This window comes from Symphodus melops, assembly GCF_947650265.1.
Source record: "Symphodus melops genome assembly, chromosome: 18".
NCBI lineage: Eukaryota > Metazoa > Chordata > Actinopteri > Labriformes > Labridae > Symphodus > Symphodus melops.
The window spans coordinates 14241372-14254163 of NC_136708.1; the positions used below are offsets into that span (position 1 = coordinate 14241372).

Here is a 12792-nt window from a genome sequence, read left to right on the forward strand (position 1 = left end):
TACATCATATCCTAAGTTCATGAAGTAAAAAACACACAAAGTGCAAAATGTGTTGTGTCTCATGGCACTCTCTGTTAATCAAACATAAAATTAAAAAATAGGAAGCCAGAATAAACAGCAGGAACAGCCTCTTAGTAAGACAGAATGTTTCACAACAACTACTCAGATTGTTTACTGCCAGCTACCTTATACATTTTCTGTTACAAATTTATGTAAGCCTATTATTTGAACACAGAAAGAAATGTCCAGGAAAATTCATCCCATGCGAGTGGGTAGGGGGACCTTTACATCATTCGATCTGTGGGCAACCCTTGTAGTCCTCACACACTGGACCTTACTCTTTTCTGCGTAACACAATTTTCACTTATTCGTTTTAATTTTAAATATGTCCAATTACATGTAGCATCATTTTATACAATGGTAAAAAATGTCATCATCCTGTTGGACTCTTGCTTGTTCTGCCATATCCACATCACCCTTGTATCATACCCTGCCATTCCACAGGTTTGTGTTTCAAAGTCCCCTGGTCCATGGGGTCACAAACATGATACTGTCTGTACATTTGAAGATTCCCAAAAAAGAACAGGAGGAAGGGATTTTAGAAATAAGAAAAACAGCCCCATGTTGGGGTCAGAAGTGGCGAAACACTCAACATTTTAGCATTCACAAGTTCTGCTTTCAGAGTTGTTTGACAGGCCATACATGAACTTAAGTAGCAAGAAGGCAACGGCAACCACATCTCCACATCTTTCCAACCACTGTGAGAGCTTCCCGTTAAAGCTGAGGTCCAGAATTGGAGACACAAAAAAGCTAAACATTCTCATCATAGCAGAAAAGAAAAAAAATTGCTTGTGTGAATGTAACTCTTACTTTTACTCTGAAAACAGGAAGAGAATCATAGACATGACCATGCTTGCAACCTGTACAGCCTGTTTAGCCTGTGTGGATTATTACACCAGACACTTTTACTCAGCCCATAAAAATATGATCAATCACAGGAAATAAATAAACATGTACTGCCCCCTGCACATCATACAATCAAATCAGTATTAGATACACTCAATAAACATTTAAATATTAATATAAATATATATACATGTTTTTGGTCATGTCACAGAGGAAAAATAATCTCTGGAAGAAAAATCTTGCTTTAAGATACCACACACTCACACGCAGACACACATAGAACCATGTGAAGTCTGTGAATTAACTCACTATTTGTGAAAAAGGAATAAATGAATTCCCGACTAAATGGACATATTGATTAAATTGTGAAGAAGGCATCACAGTTGGCTACCATGGCAACAGACTCAGAAGTGCTACATGAGCTTAAAATCATGATCATAATCGAGATGAACTTCAGTCTGATTTAGCTAAATACTGTAAAAGGGAAAGGAAATGTGCATTGAAATAAACAGAGCCAATGCTTGAAATACAGTTCCACTGCCATCTAGAGGCTGAGAAGAGACAGAACATCTTTGACCAAGGTTTTTTCAGAGACTACTCTGAGTGAGTCTGGTTAGCTGCATTTGCTGCTCTGCTGTCAATAGATCTGACAAGTTTGACAAGCTCTCAATCTGTTTTAGGATCTGTTTTTTTATTCTAAAGTAGGGAGTACTTTTTTTTTTTTTTTGCACGTGACACTACAACACAGATTATGAAATATATATATATATATATATATTTTTAGCCTTAAGCCTTTTGATATAATCATAAAACTTTTGCCTCAGCTACTGCAAGTTAAACTTAACCAAGTTTTGTTTTTAGAGTAAAGTTTAGGTTAGCTGGTTTACCTAAACTTTACTCTAAAACATGCCCTGTTAAGACTGCAAGCTCATAGACGCATAACTAACCAAAGAGCGCATTGCAAGACTCTCTTCAGCAGACATTAACCCCTGCCTTTCTGGCTAAAATATTCGGATGAAAATTCAGAAGAAAGTTCCTAAAAATGTTGCAGATAATACCAGAAAGTAAACATTTCCAACAAAACATTAGCAAGAAAACTTCAAAGAAAACTCATGATAAAAATTTCCCAGAATTTGTGATTAAAATCCCAAAGATTATAGACCAAAATATACCTTTTTGTTACGTTTACATTTATCAATCCCAATTAGCTAGACTGCTAAACACTGTAAATGCTGTATGTAATCTTTAGACAATATCTCACCAAAACTAACAAATACTGATCCTATTCATCTATCCATTCATTGTCCTTCTGTCATTACGTTGCCCATCCATCTATCTTTATACAATAAACTCATGTGTTCATAAAATAATAACTTGAAGACATTGATATATGACTTTATTTCAAGTTCATTCCAGAGTTTTCCTTTGTAAAACAATACAACTTGACATGCCTTTTTAAAAATATGAAGATAAGAAAAACAAAAAGGACCAATGCACAGCTCTACAAAGTAAAAATTGTTTATTAGGGTAGGGTTAGGGTTAGGCCACCAACAGAAATGTGTAAAATACAGAATTTCTAGTATTATTTTTTATTTATATACTTCACATCTTTTACATTTTAAGAGGTTTGGGGAAATCACTATTCATATAGAGTGCAAATTGGGTCATGACAGTCAATTGGTTGCACAGAGCAGATGTCTGCTAGGAGCTCTTACAGCAGCCCCGGCTCTCCTGAGCCTCACCGATGGGTCCGATCGGGTCGGTTATAGTTACAGCACAGATGGAGCCTCGGGTCACCTCTCTGCTGGCCACCTTTTTGTGGATCACTGGACATAAAGAAATACATATCAGTAAGCTGGCATGTCCAAAACCTGAGTTGAACTGAGGGCTGGTGTTTGGCTTCATTTAATGAAAATCTGTACCTGTGAGGATTTCATTGAACGCATCTTCGACGTTGGTGGAATCCAACGCTGACGTCTCAATAAACATGAGGCCTCTCTTCTCTGGATTTAAACAAAAGACAAAGATTTTAACTATCAGACTAAAAGGTTGTGATAATGTACTGTGTATTAGCACCGCAGTGATTATCTTTGGCCCTCCAAACACTTTGAAAGAATTTATGCTGTTTTGTCATACAGCACTCCCTCTCGTGTAAATAAACCAACCTGCAAAGTCTTTAGCCTCCTCTGTGGGCACAGTCCTCAGGGTCTCCAGGTCTTTCTTATTTCCCACCAGCATGACAACAATGTGAGGGTCTCCATGTTCCAGCAGCTCTTTTAACCATCGCTCTGTGCTCTCGTAGGTCAGGTGCTTGGTAATGTCATAGACTAACAGGGCTCCAACTGCTCCCCTGTAATAACTGAATCCAACAGAGACAATAAAACAGGGTTAACATTTAAACAGATGGATGATCGGGCTTTGGACAAAAGCATCTGCCAAATGAATTTTAGTATTGTAGAAACTGGGAGTATGCAATGTCATGGAGAATGTAAAGGGTGTGTAAGTGTGTGTGAATACCCACGCTGAGGTGATGGCCCTGTACCGCTCCAGCCCTGCCGTGTCCCAGATTTGGGCTTTGATGGTGAAATTGTTCATCTGAACAGTCCGTGTGCTGAACTCGACACCGATTGTGGTGCGGCTGTCATGACTGAACTCATTTTTGGTAAAGCGAGACAGAAGGTTGCTCTTTCCTACACCAGACTCTCCTATCAAGACCACTGCACAGACACAGAGGGAAGGAGAACATTCATTTTCAGTCCTAAAGAGCCACCACCTTTTGGATGAAGACATCAAGTCAAAAATATGACAGTCAAGAGATAAAAACTCTAAGCTACTGTTTATTAATCAAATATCTATTACCTTTAGCACAACTAGACTTTCTGTTTTTGTTAAACCCATAAGAACCCACATGCCATGAAAAACTATGGCTGCAGTCACATTGGAGGTAAATGGAATAGCAAATTATAGATGATTAAAGAAAAAAAACAAATATTCTCTCAGCAAAGGAGGAAGTAAAAGAGCGTATCTATATATATATGAGGCCAAAGGTCAGATGTTTTACAACTAAATGGACAGAGCACTTCCTGATATATTTCAGTCTTCCTCAGAAACTGAGGCAGGCCATCACTGTCAATGACGGCTGACAGTTTTACTGACTCACGTCTATGTACGTTTTACCCCTCCATACAATCACAGCTTACACAAACACGACTCACCTTTGTAGACATAATTATACGACTCGTCCGACGTCATGTTGCATTCAGTGATTAAAGATTCCTGATTTGGAAATATCCTCAAGCCACATTAAGAAGGAAAGAGCAGACAAAAAAAAACCAAAAAGAAAAGAAACAGCTTCTCTTTCTATCTCTTTAGTGAGCAGAGACTGGGAGAGTAAAAAGGTGAAAATTCAGATGCAAGCAGGGTGAGCTGCACCCACCTGTGTCTATCTTTTTTTGTAGACATGGGTGACTCCTGTTGGAGGATAGACAGTCAAGAAGGCAGGCAGGACAGCAGTCCTGTGGCCTGCCGATCCCTCATCAGCTGACACCTGTAAAGGAGGGCTGGGGGAGGAGAGCAGGTGGAACTGGTAGAACCACTGGCAGGACGAGACTCCACCCTGCACCATGTCCTTTTAATAACTCTGTAGTAACTCTGCTTATTTGAATAACAATAAAACGAACCTGACGTGCGAACTTTGCAATGTTGCCGCCTACAGGGTGGTTTGTACACGAGATCAATTCTAAAGCCCTCATACAAATTCAAAACAGCTCAACCTATCTCAGTCATTTGAGGATAAGAGACGTCTTTGTCTACCGACTGCACATTGTTTCATTTGAAATTAGATGTTCACATTTCACAGAAGCATAAAAGGACAAGAAGGCCTTTAACATTCAGGATAATAAATATAAACTATATATATATATATATATATATATAGAAATAGGTGAACACATTCAGTGGCAGCTGAATAAGTTAATTTCCAGAGGAACTCCCCTCTAAGAAATGGCCGATCTACACAACACTTTATAGACATTTTCAAAGTTTTCTTTATGTACGATCTTAAAAACATCCTAGCCAGAAATCTGCCTTCAGATTAAGGTTCAAAGATCTATCTCATTCTGTATTAAAAAAAAAAGGGGGAACCTGCTATTGTTCCAACTAAACATGGCTCTATAAACACTTCAGTATGTATTATCAAAAAACATAAAAAGTGGATCTCACATTTTAATATGCAGTATTTTTTATGTTGAAAACGTAAATGTAAACACACACTCGTCTGCACATTGCTCAGCGTTTTACCAGAATTCTGTCTCGGTGTCCGAAACCTCAGGCTTTAAAGGTATCATGTAAAGATGAGGATATAGTCAATGTAATTAGTGGCTCATACACAGACATCAGTATTAAACTCATTCTAATCCACAGTTATACTTCTCACAGTCAATTTTAATTCAACAGAAACATAGACAACTTAACAACATGATGGCTGACACTTTAAATAAATGTATCGTAAGATATGTCGTCCTGCATCATAGATCTACACAATCATATATTACAATCAATGGACACCGGGCTTCAACTATTTTAGAGCATGTTTTTATTTTTTTAGTACAGTACTGTTAAAAGTTAGTTCCAACATGTTCAATCGGGAGATGGATTTTTCTTTCAGCTGAGGTCAACAGACAAAGCAAAGCTATTGAAGCAGTTGCCAAGGTTACCACAACTACAATGCTGAGATTTTCATTAAAAAAAAAAAAAAAAAAAAAAAAAAAAAAGACAACCTATAACTTGATTTTAGAAATGTGTGGTGCTACCACACCACAATTGTTTGTAAAGCCATTCCATTATTGACCTCTTTACTCACTTGATTTCAACGTTTATTTGATGTGAGACAAATCATAATTATCTCTAGGTACTAACGGCACCTCAAAACAAGGAAAATAGAATAAAAAGAATCAGATTAAAATGAAAGGATAGCTTGTTTGTTTCATTCGTTTTAACAGCGTCCTTTTTGTCAGAGCTGTTAGGATGCGATATTTGACAATGGTTACATTTCCTGATGATGCTGTGAAGAATTTATTTGGGCTACTAATTGACCGACTGAATGGAGATTGTAATTTTTCCAACAACGCTCTGATAGGGCAGGGAGGGACAGAAGGCACAGCAGTGGTGCCTCAAAAGGAAAAAACATTGTGCACCCGCAGGTGGGCACTTTCGTTTGGAATGACAAATTACAAGTTCAGGGTAAAGTCAAGGGTGTTGATTCTTAAGAGATGGCAATAAATAGTAAAAGTTGTTGAACAAAACCAGCTATGTCTGTATAATGTTGACTATTAAAAAAAAAAAAAAAAAAGGAGGAATGAGATTGAACATCTGTACAGGCAGATATCTTCCTGCTCTTGTCGAGGTTTACTGTGTATATACCAGAAAACTTCCATGTATTGAATTGCTACTGTTAAATGCTAACAAACTGTCATGTATGAAACAGAGCCGACAGCCAATCACATCAAATGGATTCAATTTGTGTTATGTCAATGTCTGTCTGCAACACTAGAGTCCAGTTTAAAGTGGGGAAGAAAAAAAAAACAATGACTGAAGAAATGGCTGGGAATCCCTTTTCAGGAGGAGATTTTCGCTTCTCTTCTCAGCATCAGAACACCCTCGAGATGAGGATGCTTCAGTTCAGCTCAACAGCAGCACTCTGGGTCAGAGATCTGGTTTGATGATGCATTAAAAAAAAGAAAAGAAAAAAAAAAAGAAAGAAAAAGGAGAAGTTTGGGGCCAGGGGAATGGATGTAGAATGAGAATTTGCCCAAGTTTCTTCTGCAAAGTTTGGGACGATACACTTTAATTTGTCTCATTTTTCTGTAGATGCTGGGTGTGTTGATGAGTCAGGTTATGTATGCACGCGTCTGTGTGACAAGATGTACTGTGCGTCTTTACGAGGGCTGCGAGCCAAGCAGTCTCTCAATGGCGGCGTTGATGTCTCCTCCCGTGGCAATGAGGGCCTGCAGGTTGGCTTCGCGGTTGATGAAGCCCATGGCGCTCAGCTGGTCTAGCTGGGACTGGAACCGCACCTCGGGGGTCTGGGTCTACAGGGGGAAATTAATGGAGCTTAAAAAAAAAATTCTACACAAAGTCATGAGGGATGAAGTGAACTTTAGTGCAGGGATAATAAACTCATGTTAAGTTTATTATCCCTGCACTTAAGTTCACTTCATCGATCTGTCTACTCATCATTACAGCAATAGTTACAACAATAGTTCCAGCTGCTAACTGTCTAACTTGTTTACACTTTAATATATGCATCACTGAGGTTTACTTTATTTGTCCTGTCTACTCATCATTGTATCCAATAGTTTCTGCTGCCAACTGTCTGTTCTCAATATTGCACTTTATTATATTACATTAATCACTTACTTTGCTCTTAAATCATTACTGCTTACAACTGTCATCACTGTTTTTGCACATGTTCATCTACTCCTGCAAAGTATGTTTCACATTCAGTTAAACATGACTTACAAATTTTGTAGGTAATTTCTCATTTTTTGACAAGTTGGAATGTTTAAGTTAAATCCTGGTGTATATATTATTCTTACTCTTGGCTCTTATATTTTGTACATTTTAAGTGCTCTTCTACTTTGTATTCCATGTTATCTTGTTTCGTTACTAGCGCTGTGTGTTTGATGTCCTGCTGCTGTAACGCCATAATTTTCCAGCTTGGGATCAATAAAGTCCATCTATCTATCTATACAAAATCAGTATATATGCGTCTATACCATTGCACTTCCATCGGTAGCTCCTCCAGCAAACATCTGGAGCATCTGTTGCATCAGCTGCTGCTGGGCGGTGTTCGTTCCTGCACTGCTGGGCGAGGAAGCCGGGTTCTCTGCGGGTAGACCCCCTCCTGTGGGCATGCCAGGAACTCCACCAGTGGGCATGCCAGGAATTCCACCTGTGGGCATGCCAGGAATTCCACCTGTGGGCATGCCAGGAATTCCACCAGTGGGCATGCCAGGAACTCCGCCTGGCATCAAACTGGGCCAAAAGAAAAGACAAAACAGTCGATAAAAGAAAGGAAAAAAGAATTTTATGAATTTTCTAACATGTATATATTTAGGAGAAAAACCTGGGCATGAGGCCTGGTGCTTCTGTCTGCAGCGTCTGTAGACCCTGTTGGATCTGCATTAAGGCCTGCATGGCTCTGGGATTGGTCATCACTGACAGGGCTTCTGGGTTCTGCATCTGCATCAAAACACAGGAATCAAGTAAGCAGACAAATCAACAATGTATCTTTTGTGCCTTCACTGATCTTTTTTTGTTATTTGGATTGCAGCAATATATTTCCATTAAAAAAAAAAAAAAGACAATAAAAATTAAAAATTATAATATCCTGGGTAACATATATGGCAAATGTCTAAAACTCTGATTCAAGAGAAACCACAAAACAATGTATAAATGTACAGCACAGGCTCCTTAAAAGATCTGAATAACCATGAACATAACGTGTGTTTTTGAGACAAAAGTTCAGCATGTGCAGATAAATATCTGTATCAGTTTCACAACACCAGGGTCAAGGTCTACACTTCAACCTGTTACCCCCTATGAACCAAGCAGTGCCATTGTTGTTTTTCTTACAACAATTGTCATAATGTAAAAAAAGAGAATATTTTCAGATCAGGAATGAGTGATTGGACTGAACAGTGTGTGGTACCTGCTGCAGAAAGATGGGTAACTGAGCTCGGAACTGTTCCTGCAGCTGTGGGTTTCCAGCAAACAAAGGGTTATTCATTAAAACCTGGGAAAGAGGAAAAGAAGGACAGTCAGGTGTTGTGTCACATTCAGCCAAACACAAGCTCTCCGAAGAATCTTTTTCTATGATGGTGGTGTTAGAGCTGTGCTCAACTCTGAGGTCAACGAGTCAATCTGGATTATAAAAGCTATGTTGTTTATTGTTTCTTAAAGTTAGCTGCAAATGTAAGAGTGACATTAACAGACAATCCGCTCTTTAGAGAATGTACTAAATAGCTGACCTTATTAGTCTAATGCACAACAGACCTAGCTTTATGAATAATCTTCCATATATATATATATATATATATATTATTCTATATATATATATTCTTCCATATGGATAATCTAATCTAAATACCCTGGTTTTGCACTGCAATATGATTGACTCCGAGTTTGCTCTGTGTAATGTGCATGTCCATAATCGGACATATTTTTCTTTTATACCTGGGAGGCCAACTCTGGGTTCTGAGACAGCGACTGCATCATACTGCGCATATACGGAGCAGACAGCATGTTCTGCATTAGCTGAGGGTTTTCTGAGATCTGCTGCAGTAGACTCTGCATGCCCGGGCTGTTGAACATCCCTGAAACGTACATAGATTTAATGGTTCTCTCAACATTTAGGAGAGGTATCCAAATTTCAATAAATTCAATAATAGTATGCAGGCGTATTAAGAATAGCGGCCATCTATGTCTTACCATTACCCAGATTTCCGGGGTTGATGCCCAGAGGGTTGGACACACTGGGGGTGGTGCCCCCAGATGTGCTAGTGCTTCCTGTGGTGCCTCCTCCGCTCTCAGAGGAGTTAGAAGAATTTGCTGGCCCCCATGGATTAGGAAGGGGCTCCCGATTCTCTGTCCGCGATGGCTGAACACCAGACTCAGAGTTCCCACCTAGAGCTGAGAATGGGTTGCTACCAAACTACAGGGAGAGAGAATTAACACTTCAAACTAAAGTTTACATTCAAAACTGTTAAATAAGATGACAAATAAAAAGCGATTTATGTTTTAAAGTCCTAACAGTAGGAAAGGAAACGAGGATACCTGTTCCCTGGCAGCGCTAAACATGGGTTCTTGGATATCTGTGTACATCCTCCGTAAAGCATTGTAACCTCCAGGGATGCTCTCCAAGTTGCTCAAGGCTCTGTCCTGGTTCCGCATCATTTCCTGCATCATTGCTGGGTTCCTCGCCAGCTCCATAGTCTAATTGGGGAGATAAAGGGAAGAGAATATCAATTTAGGTTTATTTAACCCTTTTTAATTTAAATCAGTCTACAGGTGACTACAAATGTGTTTTTTATGATGTGATTCTGAGAGTCTCTTTATATTTTTTTTATAATCTCAAAACCTGTCAAACTTCCAAGTTACTAAAGATTTGTCATTTATGTTTGAGCCAGATTGGTTCGTTTATCAGATCAATTTAAACAGGATTATGTAAAAACATTCTCCTGTGACTACAGTTAAGCACCTTTTGATGGCACATAAGATAACGTAAAGCCTAATTTACATCGCTAGTTCAAAACCTGATATATTTTCCTTGTCAAAAATACAGTGAGAATTAATGGTGGGGGAAAGCGGCTCTCCCCCATGAGCTGGCATCCCGAGGAAGCATCGTAAGTGTAACGGGGGAGATGTTAAATGTGGGAGCCAGCAGGATGGGAAAGCTCTGTGTGTTTAACTGTTAAATGTCATGCATATGCTGTGTGTCAGCATATAAAGACACATATGAATACAAATATTGTGCCGTTGCAGATTCAATGTAAAGCTCTGTGAGATCACTGTTGTGGACTAGCAATGATAAAAAAATAGAGCAAAAAGAGTGAAGACTCTGGTTAAAGTTTTTTTTTTTCAATCAATTTAATCTTCCTATGCACCTTTACCTGTCTCATGAGCTCAGGGTTATTAAGCATGTGGGAGATCTCGGGGTTGCGTTCCATCAGCTGTTGCATCTGAGGGTTTGCCATGATCATCTGTCTCATCAGGTCTGGGTTGGACATCATGTTCTGCACCAGCGGGTTCTCCATAATTTGAGAAAGCATCTCCGGGTTGGACATAAGCTGTCTCTGCATTTGCTGCTGCAGCTCCATGAAGTTAGCTGAGCCCATGCCCATCCCGGCAAGGCCAGACAGGTCACCGAATCCAGCTGAGGGAGACCAGATGGGTTGGTGGTGGTTACCAACGACATTTTCACGTTGTTAAAGAAATAAAAGGTGTTTGCATGTACATAAAACTCACTCAGGATGTTTGGCGTCTGTGTGGGAGGGGGGGCAGTGGCAGTCGAGCCTGTTGTGGAGGGGGCGTCGGTACCTGGACTTGTGGTGGATGTGTTGCCTGCTTGAGTGGAGGTTGAGCTGGATGCTGAGGTGCTACCGCCATCTCCTGCCCTAGGGGAGTACATTTTAAGTTAATTTCAAATTTAGTACCTCAGCATTCCTTTTTTTTTTTACATCATTTGTCACCTTACTTGTGTGCTGTCTTTATGACTAGGTGAACTGTCAGGCCGTCCTTGATGCCATGTTGGCTGAGGCTGTCCCCATCCTTCAAGATCTTCCCTGCAAAAATCAGAACCAATTGGTCCTGTTTGGCTTTGAACCGCCTCGAGATCTCTTCTTTGAACTAAAAAGAGAAAAAAAGAAATCAGCATGAAAAGAGAGATAAGAAATGTGATCAGGATAAGATGGAAGAAAGGTGAGAAAGAAACAGGAAATTAAAGGATAACGTTGCGAATAAGATGGTTGCACTTCAATGCTGCTTGAATAGGATTCTGCTCTGTTGCAACCTTAAGGCCTTAAATTCCTATTTCTAAGTAAGGCCTCAGTACTTATCCTATTAAAAATGGGTAGAACACTCCTAATCTGCCAAATCACTGTTACTCTTAAACTATTGTCCTCATCCTTAAAGTGGCTGCTGGGCTGATTTTGGGTGCTTACATAGTAATGTATTGGTTTCATCAGTAAACAAAGCTGTACACATGTTAGATGACAGCACAGGCGTGGAGGTTATAGTGTGAGTTAACTCGAACACTTCATTAACACATACAGTTGCTAACTTTTACTGAAGATCACAAATTACAGATTAAAACCGGAACAGGCAGCATGTAACTATGATGTCTCGCGTTGTTGCTCCGCTAATTACACACTGTAGGGACTTTGTAACACGTTGCCAAGACAACAGCAGTTCTGAGAATACTCGATATTCCCCTAGAACGCCGAATGACTCATTAAGAACGTTCTAGAATGATAGCAAGGCTAACATGGGAAGTGAAAGTGGCGTAGCCTTCATTTCACAGGCCTTCCTGGTCTCTTCGTTTGCTTCTGGTTGTCACGTTAGGCACAGTAAAAGCGTATTCCTCAACCACCTGACACTTGTTTGGCTTTGCTAATGTTCGCCGAGCTCACAGGCTGGGTTAGCTAACTAGCTACATGTTACCGTTAGCCGGCTAACCAGTTAGCCGTTTCATATAACATCGACATTATAAAATCTATTTTTGGGCGTCAAAAACGTGATTAACAGCTAACTCAGTCAGTCACATGTTCACTATACACGAACCCCTTAAGTCCACACACAATGAGTTAGCCGGTAGGTGAGACGACACATGCTAACGCAGCTAACTAGCTTGCTAGCTGAAGTTGTGGGTCGGGGCATGACGTGAACCAGCAGCCGAATCAACAAACCTGAGTGACAGAGGCATCTTCTGCGATGGCGATTTCTTCTTTGTCTTTAGGGGTTTTTACTGTGACTTTTATGATAGTTCCCTCCGATGACTCAGGTTTATTATTGTTGTTATTTCCAGGATCTGCGGCGCCTTGGTCAGCCATCTTTACTCCGCCGATGGAACAGCTCGGGTCTGGCGTCAGCTTCCGGGTCATAAGAGGTCAAACCCCTTTTCCAGAACGAATATCAGAGTTCCCATGGTTCTCATGGTTGCCATGGTTTCCACAGTTCCTTACCTGTTTGATATTTAAGATACTGTATCATAAAAGGATTTGCAAAAACCTTTGTGCGGTATGTAGTTAAGGTTGTTTTTTTAGCATATTTTTCTGAAAAAAATAAATGCACAAGAGCTTGTAAAAAAATAATAATAATAAAGTAAAA

The 12792-nt window shown here is 39.8% G+C and overlaps 2 protein-coding genes across 2 annotated transcripts; both read right to left on the bottom strand.

Annotated features, from left to right (window-relative positions):
• Positions 1-2438: 2438 nt before the first annotated feature.
• Positions 2439-4792, bottom strand: LOC306839737 (ras-related protein Rab-25-like). Its single transcript, XM_079368612.1, has 5 exons — positions 4122-4792; positions 3428-3623; positions 3072-3265; positions 2829-2909; positions 2439-2732 (listed from the first exon to the last, which is right to left on the bottom strand). Exons 1-5 carry the CDS (start codon positions 4156-4158, stop codon positions 2608-2610), a joined length of 633 nt encoding a protein of 210 aa, XP_079224738.1. The 5' UTR covers positions 4159-4792; the 3' UTR covers positions 2439-2607.
• Positions 4793-5483: 691 nt separating this feature from the next.
• Positions 5484-12588, bottom strand: LOC306839731 (ubiquilin-4-like). The gene is made up of 11 exons (XM_079368597.1): positions 12372-12588; positions 11162-11313; positions 10933-11081; positions 10578-10840; positions 9742-9900; positions 9397-9619; positions 9142-9281; positions 8618-8701; positions 8033-8148; positions 7683-7941; positions 5484-6995 (listed from the first exon to the last, which is right to left on the bottom strand). Exons 1-11 carry the CDS (start codon positions 12564-12566, stop codon positions 6843-6845), a joined length of 1893 nt encoding a protein of 630 aa, XP_079224723.1. The 5' UTR covers positions 12567-12588; the 3' UTR covers positions 5484-6842.
• Between the last annotated feature and the right edge of the window lie 204 nt (positions 12589-12792).

What these genes read in the sequence shown, in the direction of transcription:
- LOC306839731 (XM_079368597.1), bottom strand. Translation starts at nt 12,566, where the DNA reads ATGACCCGGAAGCTGACGCCAGACCCGAGCTGTTCCATCGGCGGAGTA. An exon ending in ACAGACGCCAAACATCCTGA is followed by an intron (nt 10,841 to 10,932) that starts GTGAGTTTTATG and finishes GGTCTCCCTCAG; the next exon opens with CTGGATTCGGTGACCTGTCT. An exon ending in CTACCGATGGAAGTGCAATG is followed by an intron (nt 6,996 to 7,682) that starts GTATAGACGCAT and finishes TTCCCCCTGTAG; the next exon opens with ACCCAGACCCCCGAGGTGCG.
- LOC306839737 (XM_079368612.1), bottom strand. Translation starts at nt 4,158, where the DNA reads ATGACGTCGGACGAGTCGTATAATTATGTCTACAAAG. An exon ending in GGAGGCTAAAGACTTTGCAG is followed by an intron (nt 2,910 to 3,071) that starts GTTGGTTTATTT and finishes GTTTAAATCCAG; the next exon opens with AGAAGAGAGGCCTCATGTTT. An exon ending in GTTCAATGAAATCCTCACAG is followed by an intron (nt 2,733 to 2,828) that starts GTACAGATTTTC and finishes CTTTATGTCCAG; the next exon opens with TGATCCACAAAAAGGTGGCC.